We start from the raw sequence: 25,953 nt of genomic DNA, 5'->3' as shown, positions 1-25,953 counted from the left end.
TCCTTGTTTGCATTATGTGTTGTATTATGTAATGCTATGTTACTTTCCTGTTGTAATTGGTCAGCATGCCAACACCTCTTCAAATAAAACTTCAAATGTTTTTATCCGCTTATAAGTGCTACTTAATTGAAATCCTTAAAGTAGTAGAGAATCTTACTTCATGTTTGGATTCCACTGAAATTGCTTGTATAACTTTGAATTGCTTTGTATCAAATTTTTCAAATGCCCTTATAAAGAAATTTTGTAGCAACAGTATACATTTTTTTAAACGAGGAAAAGCAGCACATTTCTTTTTTTTTTAAAAAAAATATTTCTTAAAAATACGCCATTTTGTATGTTTAAAACTATACTATGAGCCATAACACATAGTGTACCTTTTTGTTGGGAACTAGCCACTTAAAAGGCACCATGGCAGAAAAGAGAGAGCACTGTCCAAGGTTCTGAAGAGAATAGCCAACTGAACTGATACCTAGTTTTTGTCATGCAAGAATAGGGATAATACATCAGACTTCAGATGGTTACTATCAAGGTTACTACACTCTACTTCTCTGTAGAGTGCCAGGCAACAATGTGTAGTACATAGTAGGCATTCACTTCATTCAGTATGTTAGCTGCATGTAAATCTGAACCTTAGCTGTGTGTGCTTAATAAACACATCTCAATCTATCGACCTTGGGGGGAAAAACGCAACTATCGACTGATAGGTAAAGGTCAAGAATGAGCCACTGAGTATTGAGAGGAAGGTAGAGAGAATAAGCAATAACAAGCTTATGCTTTCTGTATTTATTTAGTGGGGGCAATGAATTCATATTGAGGAAGGATTTTAAATACAGACTGTCAGGATTTATGAGGAAAGGATTTCCTCTTTTCTCATTACTATAATAAGCAGTGATCAAAAAATGCCTCATCAGACTTATGGTAGATAATGAAGGGAACTGCAACTTCAATTATGTCCTTGATTTATAGATAATGTTGCCACATCTCAAACAATGAACATCATATTTTACTATAATCCATTTGCAAAGATGTGTGTACGTGTATGTGTTTTAGGGGTGGGATGGGGGATCATTTTTTCATTCCATTCTTTTCAAATTAGAATGCACTTAAATAACTGTTCCAGAAAGAAAATGCAAATGAACACTAAACTACTTATATTCCTTCAAATTCTCCTCCAATATGTGTCAATATACACACATTATGACGGATAGAATCAGTGTCTATACTCTCTTGTGATCTAATTCTTTCACTTTGTTTCATCTCCATGAATTGGCACACAATTGCACCACCATCAAACGGTACCTGTTTCCCTACAGCTCTGCCAACACCCCAATTTGTGCTTAGACTTTCTAATAGATATCTGTGGCTACCTTACTGTTATGTTAATTTGAATTTCTTTACTTGCTGGTGAAAAGTGTGTTTTTCCATGTGATGATTTATTGTGTATGTTTTTTTACATATAGACTTTCTCTCTTCACCTCTTTTTTTTTCCTCTATGTACTGCCTTGTGAACCATGTCTGCAGGCCCCTCACACATTATGGCCAAGATCAACATAACCAAACTTGTTGATTACCCCACCAAACCTGCACAACTAAATGGTATAGCTATATACTTAGTCATCATTAATCCTCCTACGCTTTGAAACCCAATATCTAAATGGTCTCCAATTCCTCTGGGAAATCTCTCAACTTTTCCTCAATCTATTCTCTCTCTCAGACTACTTCAGTCTCTTCACAGTTATCTTTAGAAATCAGCTTAGAAAGATAACTAAAATACAAACCCAATCAGATAACTCAGTGTCCACTTAATAAATCTCTCTTCATTGCTTACAGGAGAAAAATAAACTTTTTGAGCATAGTCTAGAAGGTTTTTGCAATCTAGCCTAATCTCATTTACAGCCCAGTCTCATCTCCCCACTGTTCCCATAAATTGTACATGACATCTAAATGGACTATACATTGTTCCTGAATATCCTTCTTTCTTTTCTTCTGCCACGCCTTTGCTCATGTCATTTCACCCTCCTATAGACTCTGGTCCCCTTTCCCACTACTCTACTACCAAATGCCTGGGAATATCTTACACATACTTTAAGTTTCATCTCAAATATGATTGACTTGCTGAAGCTTTTTCTGATATTGCTCAACTCAATATGACTTCTCCTGACTGTGAACCCCCAGAGCAGTTTATAGCTTCCTTACTTTTCCAGGTGCAAGAATTACTTGTATATTTGTTTTAAACCCCTGGAATAGCTTGTAAGCTGTTGAGGACAGGGTTGCAACTCTCATCTTTCCCTCCGCAAATGCTTTGCACATAGCAGGTGTTCAAAACATTTTTCTTGATTCGAATATTCTCTAAGGTCTGAAATTCTTATAACAGTAAGAACTTTGTCTCCTACATGTTTGGATCATCCCAGCATTTAACGCATATATGGAATGAATAAAAATAAGAAATGTGAATATTTTCAAAATCATACAATTGGATAAAAATTTCAAGAAAATGTATATTCCTATCTTCCTAAATATAAAGCATGCCTCTCTCCTCCCAGTTATGTCTCAGAAAAAAGGAAGCTGTGTTATATTCAAGTCCTCATAAATTATTTAATTATAAGTGCTTTATCTAAATCATTTTATTTTTAACATTAAAGTACTCTTTGGAGAATACCCATTAGTCTGAGACAACCTTAATTAATATGAGTTTTAGGTGATTATGGAGGTAAATTTACATATTTGGGAGTTGGAGACAATGAACTGTAACACAGATCTAAGAATTATTTACAGAGTATGACCTCACAGTATTAAATGTTGGGTATCATCATAAAAAAAGCCTTTGAAAGACTACTTATTACTGCAATGCAGTAAATAGCCAGAGAAGATAAAAAGTACACAAATTTAGAATGAATGAAATCATCAAATGATCTAGTGTTATGCAAATGGATATTTGTGGCTTGGGATAAAAATGACAGTGATGCTGTCATACACTGATTATTGTATCTCTAACAACTTAGATGGATATAAATGTAATGTGTTCCAGAAAACTGTCAGGTGACTGAAAAATTGACTCCCGTGGTTATAGAAACACTGATGTCAGAGATATATGTGAAGAATTTGGACAAAATTGTTTTACAAAATGGGGTCTTGGAGGGGGGATGCAATATTTCTACATGAAGATATTATTTTCTACCATATGCAATTTGAATACATCTGTATAATTAAGTAAATTTGATATCATTATTAGACATTGTACTGTTTCATCTATTTCTACACTCAAAATGGCCAAAAAACTTTTAAAAAATCACATTAGGAAAAGACGCACCTTCTCCATCATATTTGTTACAAGCTTTTGAATCCAGGGTGGTATACATGGCTCATTTAGCCCACAATAATAGTAAGAGTTGCCATTTACTTAGCATTTACTGGGTGCCATGCACTTTGCTAAGTGACTTGCATATATTATATGTCAATGATTCTTCAAACAATCCTACAGGATGGGTACTATGAAGTCATTTTACAAATGAGGAGAGTGTGCCTTCAAGAAATTAAAAAGCTGGCTCAAGATCATACAGCTAATAAGTGGTGGACATCTCTGGAGTTTCCAAATCCATAACTTGAACCACCGTACCGTATGGCCTCCACAAGCAGAGCCTGAATTTCTAGGTGCGTGACTTTGACAGGATGGTGCTTCATATAAACAAAGGTACAATCAAAAGTAGGACAAGAACAAGAAGCTTTGTAATCTATAAATGCATTACCATCTTCAATACTAACTCTTTTAATACATTTTTTATTTTTAATGCATTTTTAAACTAAAAACCTGAAGAATACCATACTCATGATCTATTTAGCCTCACAATTCTATTTCTGGTGAGAGGCACCAAGGAATGCTCTGTAAAAAGGAATGGTTTGTCCTCCTTTGCTTCTCGAAGCTTCTCTTTGCTAACCATGTATCCACAGTGAGTACAGGAATTGACCGGAAATTGGCTTTACTTTTTTATACATGCTAGTTCTTTACAACTTCTAGGGTAACGCATTCCATAAGCCATGGATAGTACTTCCCCTTGGCCATCATTTACCTCTGTAGTGTTCCAAGGATACTCCTTAGTTCCAATATTCTCGAGTGTGATGAACAGGTTTGTGTACATCCTATCCAAATCTTTCATGATTTCATGATTTGATGAGCTCCGAGCACAGCCTCACTCAACCATTATATTTTCCAACAGAAGAGCCCTAATTGCTTTAGCCTTTCATAACGGAATCCTCACTATTTGCTGGTTCATTACAAATGCCTTCTCTGGCCTGATGCAACAGCAGTAGCTTTGTTAAAGGGGCAGCAAGCAGAATTACTTGCAATATTTCATCAAGTCTGGAGGACCCTAATCTTGTACTAAGAAAACAGAACGTCTTCTGTTTGGATGCTAATCTCTCTCCAGGTGCTGACCAGCAGAATGTTGACCTCTGTGGCTACAGCACCTTCCTGAGCTAATTTTTTCAGGAACAGTTACCAGTCGCTCCTAGATCCCTTTTCAAGATCAAAACCAGGAAGTCAGAGCCTGCCAGCCTGTGCACACAGCCTGGCTTATTTTACCTTCATTTTTTCCCTAAATGCATTACCTTACCCACACAGAAACTCATCTGCCACTTCTCGGCCCACTCACGAGCCTCAAGAGAGCTTCCTGCAGTTGATCCCTGGCAGCTGGCATTTCACTTTCAGTGAACTCAGAACAGCTGAGTGTCAACTGCAAACTCCCCTACTTCAGTTTCCTTAACTTTCTGATGGAATAAACTACTTCCTCAAAGTAATTTAAGTGATGTTTGAAACTGAAGGAGAAACATTAAGTGTAAAATTATCCTCCAATTAAAAATATGCTCCACACAGTGATAGTTCTTTTAATTTCACCCTTCTTCACAGCAACGATGAAAAGTAGATCATAATATACGCCTGATTTAGACATGCTATTGGCCTCATATCTCTGAAGGCATAAAACCGAAGGATTGATCTGCCAAATATCCTAAAATGCATTGTCAAATATCCTAACATGATGACTTTCATTGTCATCAATCCTTCCAATTGGTCCCCCCCAGGTTGCTTTGTAATTCTAAACGCCTCTTACATATTTAAAGAGCTTAATGTTGATCATTACTTCCTTTTTTAAACTTTTATTTCCTACTCTAGGAAGCCTTATTAATTTTTATAATATTCCCTTTTCAGATTGTAAGATAAATAAAATAGATTTCTAGTCTTCTCAGATAGGCCTCCATTGTATGAGGACTTATTATGAATTAAAAAAATCAATTAGCAGAATTCTAATTTTCCCATAGACATTTCAACAGAAAATAATGAAGACAAGATTTTATAACTTTGTTGTTGCTAATTTAGTATGTGAAGGAAATATAATTCTAAACGTTGGGGGATTTTTTGGCACCAATACAAAATTAACTTGCACAAGCTAACTATCCTTACTTTTGGGGGTTGTCTGCGTGAACTACAGGCTAGACAGACATGAATTGAACAAGTACCGAGTTGCCTTAATATCTACCTTAGTTCTCAGTTCTGTCCTGAACACAGGTTGCTTTGCCAATTAAAGTTCCTGAATGATCAGCCCAAATCCCATGGTACAAGTCGCCGCAGCAGGATATAGTGGAAAGAGCACAGAATTTGGGCTCAGAAGTCCTAGGCTCAAATTTTTCTCTGCCTCAATCAAGCCAGGAAATTAGGGATAAATCGGTTAACTTTTCTAATCCTCAGTCTTCTCACCTGCAAAGTGAGAAGAGTAACCCTATCTTACTGTGTTCGTGCATTCCTTGTGAGGATCAAGAAAGATACTGTAAAATTAAAGTAGTTAATAAACAATAGCTTACCCGGTAACCACAAAGTTTTATTATCATTGGATTTATTAACCACAAGGCCTGTCTAAAGATAAACCCTCTTTCAAATGGGCCATTTGTGTCTTTTCTACAGTTGGCTCTCTATTTTATACTATGATCCCTTGAAAAATATTCATGGTTCTATGACTGTATTCATAATTTACAAAACTAAGTATGTTTCCATGCCATCTTAACAAGCACAGAAGAAAGAGTCTCGTTTTTTTTATTTTATCATTTTCTTTTTAGTTCAGGTTCTTCAGCACAAGCCACTCTGATGATGCTTAAAACCAAGACATCAAATGACACTGTCATGATCTGGAAATGTCTGCGAAGTCCAATGGGAAGTCTTAGCAAATGTCAGAGTACCTCTAAGGCAAGGCAGATCCTCAAGATGGAAAATGATTCAAGAGATTAGTACTAAAGATACAGCAGGGGGCTGGGGAAGGGCCTGCTGGAGGCTCAAAGGTCAAGCAGCACAAGTTTAATGCGAGTCAAGTAAAAGGTCACTTAGCATTGTGATTAGTGATGCCGAATGGGTGCAGTGTGATGTAACAGATATAGTCAACTAACACTTCCATTTCAGGAGGTGTCAGAATGGATATTTTCCTCCATTCCCCGTCCTTTCTGACAAGTAATTACTTAGAAAAGCCAACAACTGAAAACACACCCAAGGCGGCAGTCGACTCTTCAGTAGTCAGTAGTCTACAGTTACTGAGTTGCATTGAAAAGGCATTATAGTGGAGGAGAACTTACCGACTTTAAGGGAAGAGAAATGATCTTTACACATCCATTAAGAATGGTCCTACCAGTGTGTCTATCACCGGCAATTCAACTGTTGATTTTTCTTTGAAAGCAAAACAAATACACGCATCAAGACAGTACAGAAACTCGGAAGAGGAACTGATCGGAGTACGTGATACTAAATCAAATGACACATGTCACCAAATACAGCAGTTGTATAGCGATAAGCACTAAAAGAAGGTGGCAAAAAAGTCCCTAATAACAATATCCCAATACCACCACCACCACCAACAAAATATTCCCACAAACAGAAAATTAAAGTTTGTTCCCCCCTCGTCTGTTTCAAATAACTCTAAGGAACGCTGAGATATAAGATAAAGTGTGAAAGTTGGCTCTACACTTTCATAATATGAAGGAGCTGTTGCAATGGTTAGCATAATAAAATCCTTGTTAGTGTTGGGGCTGGCCCCGTGGCGAGTGGTTAAGTTTGCGCCCTCCGCTGCAGGCGGCCCAGTGTTTCGTTGGTTCGAATCCTGGGCGCGGACATGGCACTGCTCATCAAACCATGCTGAGGCGGCGTCCCACATGCCACAACTAGAAAAACCCACAACGAAGAATATACAACTATGTACTGGGGGGCTTTGGGGAGAAAAAGGAAAAAAATAAAATCTTTAAAAAAAAAAAAATCCTTGTTAGTGTAACAGTCCAGTCTATATAAAGTATAATTGAGGCTGAACTTATGGGTTTTTCATGTGGCATCATCAGGGTCTCAAGAAGAAAGTGAAATCGAAAATGACACATTTGAAAAAGGGAACAAACATTTTAATCACACTTTTAATCTAGTCAGAGCATTGAAGCAGGTACCCTCAGCTAGCTGGCTATTCGTGTGTACACTGTCATAGCCCTCTGGGGTTCAGACAGGTTAGACTGCAAGCCACTTGAGGACTTGCTTTCTACATCTTTCTATCTTTAACACCTAATATGGGGCCTGCCACAAAGCTTGTGGCCAAAGTATGTTGAATTAAACTTACAGAAATTTTGCTCTCAAGGGCCTTAGAGCCTTGTACACAGATGGACAAAAAGATTAAATAGCAAGTTGGTGAAAAGAGATGCTAGGAATTTAGATGAGAGTCTCTCTTTTCCATGTTGGTATTTCTGGCATCTGGTGCTGTTCCTGGCATGTGGGCGACCCCCAGGAAATGTTGAGATATCATTGTGTTACACAGAAAAGGTGAGATTTGATCTGGGTCCTGAGAAGTGGGTAGGATTTGAAGAGGTTTGTTCCCAACCCTTCTTTTTTTTTCTTTTTTAAGAATCCAGAGATTTATTTATTTATTTATTTTTAAAGATCTGCACCTGAGCTAACATCTGTTGCCAATCTTTTTTTTTCTCTTCTTCTTCTCCCCAAAGCCCCCCAGTACATAGTTGTATATTCTAGCTGTAGGTCCTTCTGGTTGTGCTATGTGGGTCGCCGCCTCCGCATGGCCTGATGAGCATTAGTAGGTCCACACCCAGGATCCGAACCAGTGAAACCCTGGGCCGCTGAAGCGGAGGGTGCAAATTTAACCACGGCCATGGGGCCGGCCTGGTTCCTAACCCTTCTTAGCAGCAGTTGCTAAATAGAACTAGAGAGGGACATCCCTCCTCTGACCCCATACAAATTTACGAGTCTCTTCCTTCTTAAAGCATGATCTCTTTTTCCCAGGATGTGAAATATATCCAATTTTTTGGTAGGTCAGGATTGTATAAATCAGAATTGGAAGTTGGACCAGAGGACAAATGCCAGTGAATATCTGTCTTGCTGTAGAAGATAGCCACTTTTGACTTTAAATCCTTGTGGTTTCATACTATTTAAGTACGTATTTTGTTGGTTAAACTTTTACTTTGTTCTTGATCATTTTAATCCAGCAGATATTTACCGTGTCTACCATGCATGTGGAAACAAAAAGGGAGTACATAAAATAAAGATGTAATACTATAGCATGGATGATTTTAGCATTTTTTAAAAGTCTTCAGTGCCTCTGTTCATGGTAAATTATGTGAGCTGAAGTGACTGTTGTTAGGGATTTTTCCCCCAGTCTCTGTCTTTTTTTATATTTCTAGACTAGTTCAACTGACGAGCACCCTGACATGGCAAGAAGAATTGTTTAAAACTATACAACTTACTGCTGCAAATCAGAATGGTCTCAATTTGGTACAGTAATAAATCAGACGTCATTTTGATGCTGAATCTGACGTAACACAGGAGCTGTATCTGTAACCCCCAATCTCACACTTTTTAGTTTGAAGCAGTCTGTTCCTATTGACTTCATAGTAAATAAATGTTCTACGTTGAAACATACACATTTATTCCAATAAAATACCACTCTCATCTTTTATCTATCTTGGTTAGATGTAAGACTTTATTCGGAAACGTTTTCTCTGCATACAAGAAAAAGTGTCCGAAAACCACTGCTATAGTCTCCTCCCCCAGATTGCTTCCAGAGGTCTCATTCTAAAACCCAAATTTGATCATGGCCCTCTTCTGCTTAAAACCTGTCAGCAGATCCTATACCATATAAAACTCCTTTGTAGCAGAACCTTTCTTGGCTGCTGTCCAGTTCCCCAGCCTCATCTCTCACCTTGCCCCTTCGCATCTGTACCTCAAGCCATCCACTTTTAATTTCCTGCAGTTCTAGGACTGTGGCATAGCCTTTATTTCTTCCAGCCTTTTAAAGAGCTGTGCCCAATACCTAGGATACTGACTACACAGTCAGTCTCTTTGTCTACTAGGAAAATCACTTTTTATCCTTCAAAGTTCAGCTAAATATTAAGCCTTGCCCGTAGCGTGCTTCCCTTCTCCCACAGAGTTGGGTCTTTCTTCCATGGCCTTCACCCAGCATCCTGGATATACCACCACTATCCAACGCAACAAGTTTTATTTTAATGTGATTATTTGTTTCCACCTTGGCTTCCCCAACTAGACCATCAGTTCAATGAGCATAGTGACGTGTCCTGTCATATCTCTGAATCCCTGCTACTTAGGACAGAATCTGGTTCACAGATGTTAAGTAACACAAACTTGTTGAATAAATGAAAAGTTGACTAACTCAGAATTCATCAGTTGCCCAGGGACTTCGGTTGATGTTTACCCTTGTTTAGTACACTCCTTCTCCACAGATAATCTAAAATTAATAGTATAAATAAGATTATAAGGAGAATATTTAAAATGCTTAAGAGAACAAACTTTTCAAATCCCCTCAAGTAGTTTATAAGCATCAATTTACATACAAACAATTGATATGCTAATTACAATTTAGCCATATTTGTTCATTAAAAGTGGGTCCTTAAGGACCTCTGCTAGGCAATGGTTTGAATGACTGAATCTTGTTAACTTAGCTGGAGTTCCTGAACCTACTAGAGATAAATAAAAATGCATTTCCTTAAAATTATTCTATAATTTTAATAATTTTCTTTAAATCAAAATGGCCTTTCCAATTTTGCAAGATGTTTTCCTAAGTGCTGTTTCGCTTCATTTTAGGATACTGCTTAAATCCATTCAGTATTACTTTAAGGATTAAAAAATATCCACAAGGGTACTGGTAAAGGCTTTCTACTATGTATTATAAAGCCCATGTTCTTTGGCATGAAATAGAAGGCCCTCCACACCTACCACCTGTTCATTCTCTCCTGTGTATTCCACCCGTGTATTCTATCTACCACCTCCAACAACGATAGTCCAGTTAAACTAACTCTTTGCCTTTCTTGAAGGATGCCAGGTCTTTTCGCAACATCATATTTTTATACATAGTGCTGCTTTTTTCTGGAATGCCCTTCACACGTTCACGACCATGAATTCACCCCAGAGCTCCAATATCCTTTATCCAGTGCCTCAAAAGACAGCTCCATGATAAAGCTTTCTTGGTCATCTAAGACAAGGCTAGTCACCCTTTTCTCCGTGACCCCATAGCATTTTGTTGAGACTATATTATTTATGACATATTATTTATGACACTATATTATAATTATATATTTCTCTCTATTCCCACTTGAATGACGTCTCTGAGTGCAGAGACTGCATGTTATTCATTTTTCTATCCCCAGCATGTAGCATTGTATCTGATATGAAGAGGGCACCTGTTGTGGGTTCAATTGTGTCCTCCAAAAAGATATACTGTAGTTCCAACCTGTAGGACCTGTGAATGTGACCATATTTGGAAATAAGGTCTTTGCAGAAGTAATCCAATTAAGATGAAGTCATACTGAATTAGGGTGGGCCTTAAATCCAATGGCTGGTGTCCTTATTAAGAGAGAGAGGTTTGGTGACACAGACAACACACAAAGGGAAGAAGGCAATGTGACAACAGAGGCAGAAATTGGAGTGATGCAGCTGCAAGCCAAGGAACGCCAAGGATTGCTGGCGACCAGAAGCTAGTGGTGAGACATGGGACAGATTCTCCCTCAGAGCCCCCGAAAGCAACCAACCCCGCCTATGCTTTGATTTTGAACTTCTAGCCTCCAGAAGTGTGAGAAGATAAATCTCTGTAGTTTAAGCCACCCGGTTTGCAGTAATATATTACAGTAGCCCTAGGAAGTGAATACAGCACCCAATACATTTTTATTGAATGAATAAATAAATGGATGATGAATGATTTTTACTTGGTCGAGGATCTACGTCAAACGAATTCTCCAAAGTGTCTATCCTTCTCTGCCAACTAAGACTCTCAGTGAGCATATGGAGAGTCCCTTTACAACTTCCATGCGTGTTTAATTCCAAGATGATTCTGGCTAGAGGGAAAGCGACAGACATAAAACCCATGGAAAATTGACTTCTTCTCTCTACCATCATTCCCTTTGGGAATAGAGCAGAGATCTCAAAGCCAAAGCTGAAAGATTTAGGATCATGAATGACCCAACGAAATTGCTTCTCTATTGTAGGATCTTCCCTTTGATGTTTTGGCTGGTGTTTTGTGCTCTAAAATGGATCACATAATGCTCATGTGAATGTTCCTGAATCTTGGTAGAATGGGAGAGTAACGGGGATTGTTGCTATTACTGCTGATGCTTATAAAACCTATTTTAGGGTAAGTTTACAATAAAAATCACAGTAATGCACACAGTGGGTCCATACATAAAAGCTGGTAAGATGTTACTTCTCTAGCCATTTCATTAACCTGGTCTTTGCTATACAAACATAACCAGCCCCTACCATCATATAAAACTTTATTGCTTATAAATTGCTTTGACACATAGTCTTACTTAAAATCAAAATAAAATCACCTTTTATTCATTTTTTCCATTAAAAAATTCCTTTTCTACCTTACTACCTTTTTCCTATGCTGGCATTCATTTCCTAGTTTTTTTTTTTTTTTTTTTCTGAAGTCATTTTCTTCATCACTACTTCTCATTTTCTTAATAAGGCTTTCTCCCACTCACCCTATTTACAACTATAGTCCATCCTATTCATTAAAATGATGTCTCCGTAAAAATATTTCACCTTTGTAGCTAGGTCTCTCTCCCTTATCCTCTCACTTAAAAACTGTAGAGTGAAATAAAACACAAAATTGAAGATGAAAGAAGATTGCCTTTCTTAAAGGTTGCCGTATAACTGCTTTTCTGGAGAATGCAGCCCTGGTTGCGGGCATGCGACTATTTCTTTGTTGGCACTAGAGCTATCACCATAAAGAAGCATTAGAATATACCGAGACCCGTGTTCTTCCTCTCTTCCAGTGACCGGCCTATGTCAAAACAGACACAGATGAGTAATGACAGAGTGCAAGCCCAAAAAGAGACATAAATTCATGAAGCAGACACAAGACACACAGATCGTAAAGCATCAAAGAAACACATACCAAATGTCCCACCAGTCTGTTTTTTTAGACCTCTTCTGGAAAGGCTTGGCTGAAGTCAATTTATAATACTCTGTCTGCTGACGAAGCCCAACACAAACGCTGAGAGATCTACAGCTGCCTTGTTGGGGCATCTCTCCTAGGGCTATAGTGGCCTTGGTTTGGAAGACCTGTGTGGAACAGACTCATTTTCGGGCCACTGTTTTAAGTAGCTAGGAAATGCCAGACAATATTTGATGTTATTTACATTGCACACACAGAGTAAGTGCTGTCACTTCCTTTGTGCCAAGAACTGCTTTAAGCATGTTACAAACAGAAATTTACTTAATTTCCTAACTCTGTGAAGTAGATAATCAGATTATCTCCATTTTATAAATGAGGAAAATGTGGCACAGAGAAGTCAAACAACTTGCCCAAGTCATGCAAGTATTACGTTGCAGAGCGAGGATTCAAATCCAGGTAGCCTGTTCTCTGTAGTCCATGCACTAATCACTATTCTATCCTGCCTTTCAGGGATTTCTTGAACCTTCTAGACTAATGGGGGTCCAGAGGAGGGAACGTCTTTAGCCCTTCTCAGTTTCTTGGATTATGGGTTAGTTTCAGGACGCCACCAAACTTTATGATTTATTTAGTGTCTAAGGTGTGAGAAAGTTTTTAGCAGGTACCGTTGAAGGTGTATGAGGGAGGTGTGTGGTCTTTATCTTCTGAGAGCTTAAAAATGAGTTAAACATGAAGGCCATATGTAGCCCAGAGAAAAACTTAACGACATTTACAAAGCTTTATAGGTATCAAGAGATTGCTCAAGTACCGAGAGGAGTGGAAGGAAAGGATTTGGCATCTGTGCAGCAATCCCCCTTCAGGTTAGAAGTAGCATCTGTGAGGCAACCATCAGACATTCTGCCATGGAGCCTATGTGTCTGCTTCCAGCAAGATGTACCATTGGAGACTGACTTCTCCAGCTGACTATGTCTCTGCTAGTATACCCACCATGAGAGGAGGACCGGCTGTTAGTTGAACTATGTCCACTCTAGTAGTATACCAAAGGGAGGCTGGAGAATATCAAAATGAATTTTAGGGGCTGGCCCAGTGGTGTAGTGGTTAAGTTCACATGCTCCACTTCAGCAGCCCAGGGTTCACAGGTTCAGATCCCGGGCACGGACCTAGCACTGCTTGTCAAGCCGTGCTGTGGTGGCATCCCCCATAAAATAGAGGAAGATTGGCAGAGATGTTAGCTCAGAGCCAATCATCCTCACAAAAGAAATAAAAATAAAAATGAATTTTAATATGTAAACATATTATATATGTGTATACATAATATACATACAAGTACACACAGACACAGGCACATACACATATATACACATACACTAATATATAACTAGAAATTGTTGAGAATTTATTATACGTCAGGCTCTATGTTAAATGTTTTCTGTAGATTATTTTATTAATCATCACATCTAGCCTGTAATATAGGTATCATTACATACCCCCTTTTACAGATGAGGAAACTGAGGTACAAAGAAGTACAGTAAGTTAGTAAGTGGGAACTGTCAAGATATAAAGCCAGGCTGTCTGGCACCATAGCCATATGATTATTGCATATCGTTTAAGTTAGGCCTTATGCTCTCTCATACCTTCTTATAACTCTTTTACCCTCACATTTTCCGAACTATTTTTTTTTACCTGCTCATTACATAAAGTCTTTTAAAGCCAGCCAGAGAATAGAATCAAGGATTTCGTGAAACGTGAAAAGTTGCAATTTTATGTTTCAATACTGGGCCACACTGGACTTGAATACTTTCTCTCTAAGGATTTCTATTTCAGGTTGAAACAACTGTTGCATATATAATATCCCTAGTAAAAAGTCCATTGTGTTTGTAATAAAGAGAATCTTAGAAGTTAAAGGCAATAAAATTTATCATTACCATGCCAAAAAAAAATCCTTATCAACAGAGAGTATGGTGAAAATGCTGGGTTTATTGGCCAATCTGTGATATGTGAATGACATCCAATTCTGTTATGTTTAACAAGCAAAAAAAAATCAAATGCTATGGAAATGTTGTGAATATTTAATTATCTTAATTAGGATGTAATTTGAAGCAATAAATTTCACATCCTTGGCACCCTGTGATAAGCAGATACATGTACAAAGCAACGGCACAATCAAAAGTAAAATATATTCAATGCACAAAAGAGTAGGGAGAACAAATTCGTATTCATTATTATAGAAAGAAACATAGTGTTATGAGCTGAATCGTCTCCCTCCAAATTCCAATGTTGATGCCCCAACCCCCAGTGCCCCAGAATGTGACTATATTTGGAAGATAGGGCCTATAAAGAGGTAATTATGTTAAAATGAGGTCATTAGGGTGGGCCCTACTCCAATATGACTGGTGTCCTTATAAGAGAAAATTAGGACACAGACAACACAAAGAAATGATCATATGAGGACACAGCGAGAAGGCACCATCTGCAAGCCAAGGAGAGAGGCCACAGAAGAAACCAAACCTGCCAACACCTTGATCTTGAACTTCTAGCCTCCAGAATTGTGAGAAAATAAATTGCTGTACTTTAAGCCACCTGGTCTGTGGTACTTGGTACGGCAGCCCCAGCAAACGAATACCATAGGAATGATTAAGAAGTCAACAACTATCTCCAGCCCTTCGACGCTCTACGACTTAGAAGTTCTTTTTCTTTTGGGTTGTTCAGATAGGAGCATATATCTTGCTTTTCCATATGGAGTTGTCTTATCATTAAAACAAACAAACTCTAGCCATCCCGAAATTTTCTTTTTCCTTTATCTTAAAGGAAAGAAATTTGTACTTTCAAAAAGAAAATCCTACTGAGTGAAGAGTGAAATGAATTAGGTGCCGTATTTTGAGGTGATGCTTCCAGAGCATAAAACCCTAGTCCTCAGAGTAGTTATTCTCAAATATAATCTAGCCCTGAATGTTATGATTCCATCCATCTGGAAGTCCACTATTTAATTGTTTCAATTTATTAACTATCCATTTGTTTCCAGTGTTGACTTCCTGATTTTTCATGTAAACTTTACAAAATAACTTAGTAGGGTTAAGATATCTAGCTTTTTCCTTTATATGGAATGCAGTATGTAGTAGGAACTCAATAAATGCCTCATCATAAATGAATGGAATTTTTTCCCCTTAAATGGCTTTGTAAATTCTATACTCAAAACCACTGAGTTTATAGCTTGGGAGAAAACGCAGAGACCATCTAGTCTAAGGACCTTATTTCATTCAAGAGGAGACTGCTGAGGCCTAGAGAACCCTAGTGACCACATCAAGGTCACACAATTGTGGACGAAAATTAGTTTCCTGACTCGAAGTCTATATTCTTGCCATGATCACTAGCTGAGTCAGTGCTATTTTCCACAAATCACTAAGTCACAAATGTTTCATACACAACTGTGGAACATTTGACTCATTTTCCAGACTTTGCTATAATTTGCTGGCTTTTACTTTCATAATGCCATTTCTGGAGAATGGGAAGAAGGAAAACAGGAACTTTTACAAATGTCTTAGGAAGAAAGTTATATGTAGAATAGCCAGTATGGGAGACTTTATGTTTTGGAAATAACTAGGGGGATAAATCCACTTAGGGCCTTCTAAAAATAGCCATTGGATTAAACAAATTCTGGAGAAAAAATTTTTAAAAAAAGAAAATAATCTACTGTGACACACCTGTTTTACTGACTCATCAGTACTACAATCAGACGATAACCAGAAAGTGTTACTGATATCATTTATCATCATTTGCAGCTGTGACAAACTCGAAACCAGGCTTGGGCTGCCTAGGTTGGTGTTAACAGGCAAAATTGCAAAGTAGGTGGCCTGCTGCCTATTTTTCAGGACTCCTTCCCTGCCTCTTAGTGGATGGACAGGGCTCTCTTGCTACTCATAATTCCCTAGTACAAGGACCCAAAGAGACCCTCTCATCAGATACCCCTGCTCCACATCACTTCTTCCATTCTCCCTGCTCAATAAAATATTCCATTCACGCACAATCCAGAACCAAGTCAGAGTGCAGTAATTAATGTGGAGATGTGAAATATTGATAGCATTAGATACTCTCACTTGTATCTCACAGGAAGATCTTGTCTAAATAAATGTAGCCTGGAGGCCAGCAGGGCAGTGTAGTGGTTAAGATCACCAGTTCCACTTTGGCGGCCTGGGGTTCGCAGGTTCAGATCCTGGGTGCAGACCTACGCATGGCTCATCAAGCCATGCTGTGGTGGTGTCCCACATACAAAAAATAGAGGAAGATTGCCACAGATGTTAGCTCAGCAACAATCTTCCTCAAGCAAAAAGAGGAAGACTGGCAACAGATGTCAGCTCAGGGCCAATCTTCTTCACCAAAAATAAATAAATGCATAGATAAGTAAATGAGTGAATGAATGAATGAATGCAGCCTGAATAGGTAGAGAATATGTGGGAGGTCTTTTTGGGCAGACGAATCTCCCCAGTTCCCCTTATCTATCCCTCCTTAGAAGAAAGGTTCTTAAGAACTTCACATGCCATTTGGATCTCTCTTCTAGACTTTTGGGCTCAGAGTTAAGTGTCGTCATCATATGCATGGTAGTGGGAGACGGTTGTGAGGCAGAATGTTAGCAACAAGAGTACTCGGGAAACAGCTAAATGTTCTTTGTTTAAAAGCCCATGGAAGAAACATTGCTCAACTCAGAATGAACAAGCAATTGTCTGAAATCTGTATATGGAAGGTAGATTTTCCCTAATTTATTATATAATATTGCTTTTTGAAAAGGCCATTCTATGTTTAAATAAAAACTTAGTCTAAGAGTGATTCTGACTTTCAAAAACAAGTCCTTATTTGAAAACATACTTAGGCATTATTTTGAGTTTTTCTTCTTTCTTAGGGGAAATTAGAAAAGTAAAATATGCATGTGTACTTCCCTGGAGATGTACCATAGCTTAAAAAGGCACAGTATTTCTGAAGAGTACAGGTTAATTATTTTGTAGAATGTGGGTTTGTTTGATGTTTCCTTATGCATAGGTTCAGGTTACGCATTTTGGGCATGAGAACTGTTCTAGATTAAGGAGGTTAAAAAGACCTTATAACTTGGGGCTGGCCCTGTGGCTGAGTGGTTAAGTTCACACGCTCCGCTGCAGGTGGCCCAGTGTTTCATTAGTTCGAATCCTGGGCGCGGACATGGCACTGCTCATCAAACCATGCTGAGGCAGCGTCCCACATGCCACAACTAGAAGAACCCACAACGAAGAATACACAACTATGTACCGGAGGGCTTTCGGGAGAAAAAGGAAAAAATAAAATCTTTAAAAAAAAAAAAAAAGACCTTATAACTAAATGCAAAATGTGATCTTGGATTTTTTTCTTTTGCTATAAAGGATATCAGTGGGAGAATTGATGAAATTTGAATAAAACCCATAAATTAGATAGGATTAATCAATGTTAACTTAGAGATGTTGATAAATGTACTGCTATTATATAAAAGAATGTTTTAATTTTGAAGAAATACACACAAGTATTTGGGGATAAAGGGACATTATGTTGCAATTTACTTTCAAACATTCAGAAAAAAGTAATGCATGTGTACATGTGTGTGCACGTGTGTCTGTAGAAAGAGAAAGAATGATAAGGCAAATGTGATAAAATATTAATATTTGGGGAATCTGAGTGAAGGGTATAGCAAAATCTTTGGACTATTTTTGTAACTTTTCTGTAAATCTAAGATTATTTCAAAATAAAAAAGAATTTAAAGCTATAGAATATTTTGAATGTGCTTATGTACATGTTAGGTTATTTCCACATTTACACATATACTTAGGTAAGAAGATCTGAAAGGCAAGTTTTGAGCTAAAACTTTAATTTCTAAGACCCACTTTCCAGCAAATTAAATCCAAATACTGAAGCCATTTAGCAAGCCAGCCCCTCTACATATTAGATCATAGTAAGATGAATAAAGGCAGACAATGAAGAAAAAGTAAGTTAAAATCACAAAATAAAGGGGCCTGGCCGGGTGGCGTAGTGGTGAAAGTTTTGCACACTCCACTTCAGCAGCCCAGGTTTGGTTTGGATCTGGGGTGTGGACCTGCTCTACTCATCAGCCATGCTGTGGCCGTGTCCCACATATAAAATAGAGGAAGACTGGCACAGATGTTAGCTCAGGGACAATCTTCCTCAAACGAAAAAAAGAAGAGGATTGGCAATAGACATTAGCTCAGGGCAAGTCTTCCTCAGCAAAAAAATAAAAATAAAATATAAGTGTTTTAAAATTAGTTTCTTTTCTTTTTCTTTTAAAATTTAAATAAAATATTTTCTCAGCACTTGGGAGAATCTCTAACTATCATTTTATAAATGAGCAGGTTTCCTGATATGGGCTTTAATGTACAAATAACTCAGCAAAATTCCAAAACAGATTCTCTTTAAAAACAACAAATATATAAATTCACTTTATTTCAATTGCAGGAAGTTGGTACTTTGCTTGGAGATATTTCAAGTTCTTATTGTGACCTATTGTGTTTTCTAACCTTTCAAAGCAACATAAAGGTTTAGAGTCATCTTTGTCAATTAATTAAATCAAACCATATTCCAGAAGACCAAGTTACATTAGTCTTTTTACAGATATATATATTTTTTTAAGGTATCATTTTGCACAGAGAGCACAAGCAAAAGTGTACATGCCATATACAAAAAACCATTCACAAGAAATGAGCAAAATATGACACCTTGCTTTAAAGGTATTGTGAACTTTGGATAGAAGTGGGCTTGCATTTAATCCCCAGTGCCCATATTATTGTATATTCAACTAAATTACCCTAGAAAACTGGGCCATGTTATTGAATAGTGGTGCCTTTTCATGATCAAGAAAAGCAACATAGGGGCCAGCCCCGTGGCCGAGTGGTTAAGTTCACACGTTCCGCTTTGGTGGCCCAGGGTTTCGCTGGTTCAGATCCTGGGCACGGACACAGCACTGCTCATCAGGACATGCTGAGGCAGCGTCCCACACAGCACAACCAGAAGGACCTACAACTAGAATATACAAATATGTACTGGGGGGCTTTGGGGAGAAGAAAAAAAAAAGATGGGCAACAGATGTTAGCTGAGGTGCCCATCTTTGAATAAAGTAAGAAAAGCAACATGGCTTAAAGAGCCCTCCTGACATGCCATTCTTTCCAGGCAAAGGCCATCTCCGATCTTTAGAGCACATTCAGCAAGGAGGCATGAAATGAGAATTCACAACAAAGGGCCTCAGAGTCCCAGAGAGTGAGTCATACTGCTGTGGGTAGGTTGTATGGCCATGTAATCAGGAAAGAAGAGACGAACAAATTCTCCCAATTAAAATGACCTTAAAATTGTGTGTCTATCAAAAATTGTGTGTGGGTCGGGGGGGGGGGTGGCTAGAGAGAGAATATGAATGAATGAATGACTAGGGAGTTTGGCCTTGCCTCGCACAAAGCACTCTAGCATCCTCAGGTCTGTTCTTTTTCCTAGAAGAGAGTGGTTTCTGTTGACAGGCATTAGCGCATGGGTTTGAACTTAGACCTATTACAGTGGCCTCTTGAGCATTTCCATCAGCACTGTTTAGCCCAGCCCAGTTCACAAGAATTGATACTAAACTCACTGCCAATATAGTTCCAAGAGGATAAAAATTTGTGAAGGGCAAATATAAATAAGATTCTTAAATAGGGAGACAACGTGGAGCAACACAAAGACCAAAGGAATCAGAATTAGGCAGATGTGGGGTCAATTCCTTAGGATCATTTAGCAGCTGGATGCCCTTAGGCAACTTACTTCTCTGGGCCTCACTTACTTCATCTATAAAATGAGAATAATGATATCTATCCTGTAAAGATTCTTCGAGGATTAGATGAGGGATAGTTCTTGCCCCGCATTGGTACAAAAAAAGTTAGTGGTGTGGGGGCAAAGGTTGGAACGCCGGAAACTGACATGAGGCCTGGAAAAACTGAAGCCCCCTCAAAGGACAGGCTGGAGCTGGAGTTACTTCTGAGAGAAGGGTTACCAGCATCCAATCCGAAGGCTGAGTTTAAGCACAGGCTTGGGCAGAAATTCAAACAACAGCACCTGGTCATACTTCAACAGCTTTTGGAGCAAAAGCTGAGGGATTTGCTGATAACTCTCAATTATCCACAGGTGATTATCTAGATTTTGGCTTTCATCTCCTGGCTTCTTTGTGCTTCTTGTTATACTCATCTCGTTCTGCTTGTTGATATTTATACTTCTCTTGCTCTAGGACAGCAAAAGCTAGAAGAGTAGGTCTATTCAACGTAACCAGAGAGAACCTTCCATACCCTAAGTGGAGATTGAGCTAGAAAAGTAATGTTTCTGAGCTAGACAGAAGACAATGTCTTGTCAAGTTTTACCATTGGTCTGAGAGGTGATTCCCTTGATCCTAAGAAGAGGAGGGGAAGCAGGGACACGAGGCATCCATGGGCATTCAGTCCCTCTGACTAGGGTCCTCACAATTGGACCTCATTCTTCCATGTGAAGCACAATGACTGTTATGAACAAGAGCCACATCTATATTCAAATGCTTAGTATAGAATGGAGTTGAGAACAGAAATAATTTGGAGTTGTGTAGGCTACTACCTCCTCTTAACTTGCATGAAAAAAAAAATTAACTTCAAGCAAACTGCTACCTGGTGTTCGAAAAAAAAGTGGAAGGGAGTGCCACACACGAGGTCATACAGTCATACAACACAGACAGAAATACACTCTCTACCTTACTGCCTCCCTGAGATCCTGACTGTAATCCTGTGCTGCCTAGTGGATAGACATCCATCAGCAGCCTTATGACAGCTAAATGTACTGCTGGATGGTACATGATGCAACGTGGGTTAGAAAAAAAGAGTGACAGGAGGAAAAAAAGAAAACCCGCAAGGTTTGAAGCCTATTTATCAATGTCTCTCAACCTTTTGTAATTTTAATGGACTTTCAATCTAAGGTAATGTACAGACACGTGTAGCTGAAACTAAAAATTAAGAGCTATATTTTATTAGTTTGATGTAAGTTAACATCTCTATGGTCATAATGGGGCAGTTTGCTTTTAGAGACTGAGCTGTAATTTCAAAAGTTGTTAGTATCAGTATTTGACAATAAAATTCATTTGTGGGGAGGGAGAAGAAGGATGCTTTGTTTTTAGGGAAAAAAACCACTATTTAAATCTCACACAAATCAACCTCTGTGTTATTGTACAGAATTTTCCTTTGATTTCCAGAGGATCACCTTATAGACTTAGCCATATGGATTGTCTATATATTAAGTCTCATTGGAATTTGAGAAACCTCTCCAAGTGAAGGAAGATAGATTTCCCCTCACCACTGAGAAAGAACTCTACCCTTCCATTTCAACTTGGTTAAAAAGGGGAGGAAATATGAAAAAGGAAAGAACAGCTTCTGAATTCAATTCATTCTTTTTTCCTATTAAGACTAAGTTGAAAATTGGGTATCCAATTTACCACCGAGAAGGTATTCAAATATTTCTGCTCAATCCCTCATTGCTTCTAAATTCACTCAAAGGCAAGATTATTAATTCCTCCTGACAGAAAATCAAGATTTAATGAGCAGCTGACAGCCCTTAGGAATTACTGGGGAAATTTAATACGATAGTTTTGACTAAATAATGTGCTTTCACATATAGGAGAAACACATTATGTAGAGGAACGAACATACAGTAAATGTTAGTTTAATGGTTAATTTTGGACACGTGACTAATTTTATGGGCATACATACTTTTATCAAACTTCCAAGAAAAAAAGCTACCTTTTCTTGTACCTTGTTACCTTGACTAAACATTTTGGCAGATGGCCACAAAATTTTCTTGCATTCGTTTTTAATTCACCTAAACAGCTAATTTGCCTCTTTCTAAGTGCTAGGCATTGGAGAAGACAGAGCAAAACAGTGTTTCCACTTTCAGGGCTGCAAATCTAGTGAGTGGTGGAGATAGAATACAGAGAGAACTGTGACAAAGAAGAATCAAGTGCAATGGCAGAGGGACAAGGAGAATGAGCAGTCGATTTGGGGGTGAGTGGGTGGCAGTGGCGTGTGTGTTCAGGAGGCAAGTCTTCATGAAGGAATTTGTATTAGAAATGAACCTGAAGGAATGGATAGGGTGAAAATGACGGGGAAAGCCAGAGAGGGAGGAAAGGTAACGTATAGTCAGAGAAAAGGGAATTATTCCGTTGGGCTGCAGTACAGGGTGGATGATGGGGGAAAGAGTGGAAAAGAGAGGCAGAAAAGGTCTATTGAAGGCTCTACCATGGACGGCCTTGAGTACCAAGTTGATGAGTCCATAATGAAGTGTTCAGTTCGTCTCATCAACTAGCCCCTAAGTACCTCAGGCGCAGAGACCATTTCAAAACGTCTTTGCAATTCCCATAGCAGCCAGGGACAGCACACTTGGATACAGAGTAGGTCTGCAATAAATACGCAGGGAATTGAAGGGGTTGTAAAATTATTTTTCAACGGAGTCTTTTTTTGTTTTACTTTTTCTTAAGACTTCTTTTAAACCTCCTGTAAAAGATAGACTTAAAATTGCCTTTCTAAGATGAAAACATGAATAGAATTTTAGCCCATTGATTCAGACAACCATTAGGGTCTTGCCTAAAAGGAATGCCACTGCTGAAGCTCAGGCAGTCTGCACAGCCTGGGGCCCCTTGGACCAAAACCGTTAAAGTAATATCTTGTGGTATGTTTTATAGGAAAACTGACTTCTAGTCAGTAAAAATGACATGGCCTAAGTGATTTTTATATAGAATTTTAGCTTTCAGATAGCCTCCATAGGGAAATAACATCAAAACTAAAATCGGTGTAGAAAAATGGAGATGCAGAAACACTGCATCTTGAGCATTGATTTTATTTCTGGTCTCCCCTCTCCTTAGAGGAGCACTCCACAACAAACTAAAAAGAAGCTCGTAACAATCCATTTATAAACTTCATTTCTTTGGCTGTAATGACCATTGAATCACTTTGGTTTTAGACACTGTACATAATGGTTAACTAACACATAAAATAATATTCATTTAAGTCTGTATATTATTGATTTAGTGTTCTACTAGGTTTCATTTCTTGGAAAGAGGATATGTTTTCTACGCTTGGAAGGCAATTTAAGTAAGCCTTGCTAGTTTTCCCCTCTCCCTTCCAGCTACAATCTCATGTGATACTATTTGAATCTGTGGGACAGCAGAGGCATGACAACTGAAGGAATTTGCTATGGAAGGCTGCTTCTTGTGTTTTTCATGAATAAATATAATACGAATTAATATTTTTTTCTATCAAGGGTCAGTAATGCACTTACAAAGAATGTTCAACAATTATTATAATAAAGCAGCAAAGAATCAATAAACATCTATGGTTGTTGATCTGGGAGTGACAGATAAGTCATAGTGCCCGACACCAATAGGTACTCAATGTTTATTGAATGAATAAAATATAAATATTTCTCTAAAAATATCTATAAGCAACACTAACTAAAGTTAGCTTTAAGAATAGTCATCAGGTGATAATTTCTGGGTTTTATTAATTAATTTATGCATGAATACATTTCTCATAATTTTGCTTGGTATCTCTCTCAAACTCTCACCTAGAAAAGGCCAAAACGATATAAAAGTAAGTTGAAAAGACTTTATGTTCTTTTTAACACTAAGTAAACAAAAAATCAGTTTACAAAAATAACTAAGAAGGAAATAAATTAGCAAGAAAGAAGAGAAACCTATAATGATAGGCAAGTCATGACAAGTTTGGGATGTACTCCTGGTTTGAGAGGAATTTATTTTATTAACCCACAATAAACTGAAAACAAAAACAAAACAAAACAAAACTACATATATATATATATATAAATAAATATTTCTCATTACTATTATTAGCTTTCAAGAGATTCAAGAATAAAATATGTAGAGATTTAAAACATGTTAAACAGTGGCTGCAAAACAAATACTATAATGGTGGACATTAAAAATGATTCTGCTTAATATGCTAGACTTGCCATGATTTTTTTTTCCTAGTCCTTTAAACTCTGTGATAGATTAAATATGCACACATATTACATGCAGCTTCTCCCATCTAGAGGTGGAACTTATCTCCCCACCCCTTTAACCTGGGTTGGCTTTGTGACTTGCTTTGCCCAAGAGAATGCAGTACCAGCGACATTGTGTGCCTTCTGACCCAGGCCTGACGAGACTGTGTAGCTTCCACTGTTGACCTCTTAGAACACTGCACTGGTCCTCTAAGAAGCCTGAACTTCCCTCTGCAGAGGCCATGAGATTGGAAGAGCTGGGATGACAGCCCCAACTACCCACCAGGTATGTGAGTGAGTCCACCCTGGACCATCCAGCCCCAGTAGAGCCTCGAGATAACTGCAGCTACAGGGCTGACCTTAGGTGAGACTAGCAGTGGAACTGCCCAGCTGAGGCCTGCCCAAATTCCAGAATCATGAATAATTGTTCTAAGCCATTAAATCTGGGGTAGTTTGTTATACAGCAATTGATAATGGATATAATTCTAATAGTAATACTGATCATTTCTTGAGCCCCTTATTCTTTCTACTCTCTCTTGCTTGCTCTTTTCACTTTCATCTCAATCTCAGCCTATTTGTTCAGTATTTCTTGGCTTTTAAAAATGTCTCCTCCTTGTCATTTTCTCCACCATATATTGGTTATGTTTTTGCTACTGAGTTGAGCATATATGTTTAAGACCAATAAATGGAGCCTCCTGTTCCAGGATACAGAACGATACAGCCACCACCCAAAGCTCTGTCAGGTAAGGGGATTATGTCTCCCTTGGCCATGGTGTCACAGATACCCAAGGCTCTGTGAGAGGGCAACAGGTTAAACTGCCAGCTTTGAATCTAAAACACCATTGAGAAAGATCCACTGAGAAGTCCTGTTTCTTCACACTTACCAGGTGACAGTGAATCCCCTTTCTCTGAGCTGATACTCAGAAAGATCGCCTTTGCTTAGAACCAAATCAGAATATGGGATTAAATTCTCAAACCCATGTCTGTATTTACTTACATATAATACAAGTAATATATCCATAATATATTTGAGTTCTCCAAACAAACACCATAGACCGATATTCTGGGCCTCTAGCACCCCTTACTAGTTACATTCTCATATAAACTTCAGCTAGGGTTTTGTCCTACCCTTACCCATCCCTCTACTTGAAGCCTGAAAAACTTCCTGAGGGCCTTCTGACTGGAAGGCTGGCATAATGTGTTACCATATCACTATGTTAAAAATTAATAATGATGTGGCAGCAGCTCCACGATGCCTAGCAATCTGCTTAATCTCATGCCTATCAGATAAAAGAACACACTTTGAATCAGCTCTCTGCTGATTCTGTTGAAGTCACTTAGGCCCACATCAGGTTTCCAAGGAGGCCTAAGTGCCAAAACTGCCAGAAAAACTGATCATCAACTATCTTTTCAATCCATTCTAGAAGGAGATTTCACTCTCTCCCTTTGCGACTCTTTCACAATCCTTACAGCACGAAACAAGGTTGTAAAC

The 25,953-nt window shown here is 38.3% G+C and overlaps 1 protein-coding gene across 7 annotated transcripts in view; it reads right to left on the bottom strand.

Moving 5' to 3' along the window:
- DIAPH2 (diaphanous related formin 2) overlaps positions 1 to 25,953 on the bottom strand; it is an 816,328-nt gene that overhangs the window by 30,132 nt on the left and 760,243 nt on the right. Inside the window, exon 28 of one of the 7 annotated variants that reach the window (XM_070605390.1) lies at positions 1,390 to 6,703. The exons of the other annotated variants lie outside the window; for them this stretch is intronic. Within the exon in view, the coding sequence (XP_070461491.1) occupies positions 6,639 to 6,703 (65 nt within the window). The 3' untranslated portion in view covers positions 1,390 to 6,638. Of the gene's footprint in view, positions 1 to 1,389; positions 6,704 to 25,953 lie in introns of those variants that run through there. 7 annotated transcript variants of the gene reach the window in all.

Source organism: Equus przewalskii, chromosome X (genome assembly GCF_037783145.1).
Source record: "Equus przewalskii isolate Varuska chromosome X, EquPr2, whole genome shotgun sequence".
NCBI classification, from domain to species: domain Eukaryota; kingdom Metazoa; phylum Chordata; class Mammalia; order Perissodactyla; family Equidae; genus Equus; species Equus przewalskii.
The sequence above is the reverse complement of the archived record's forward strand: the minus strand, read 5'-3'. Positions and strand labels throughout refer to the sequence as shown.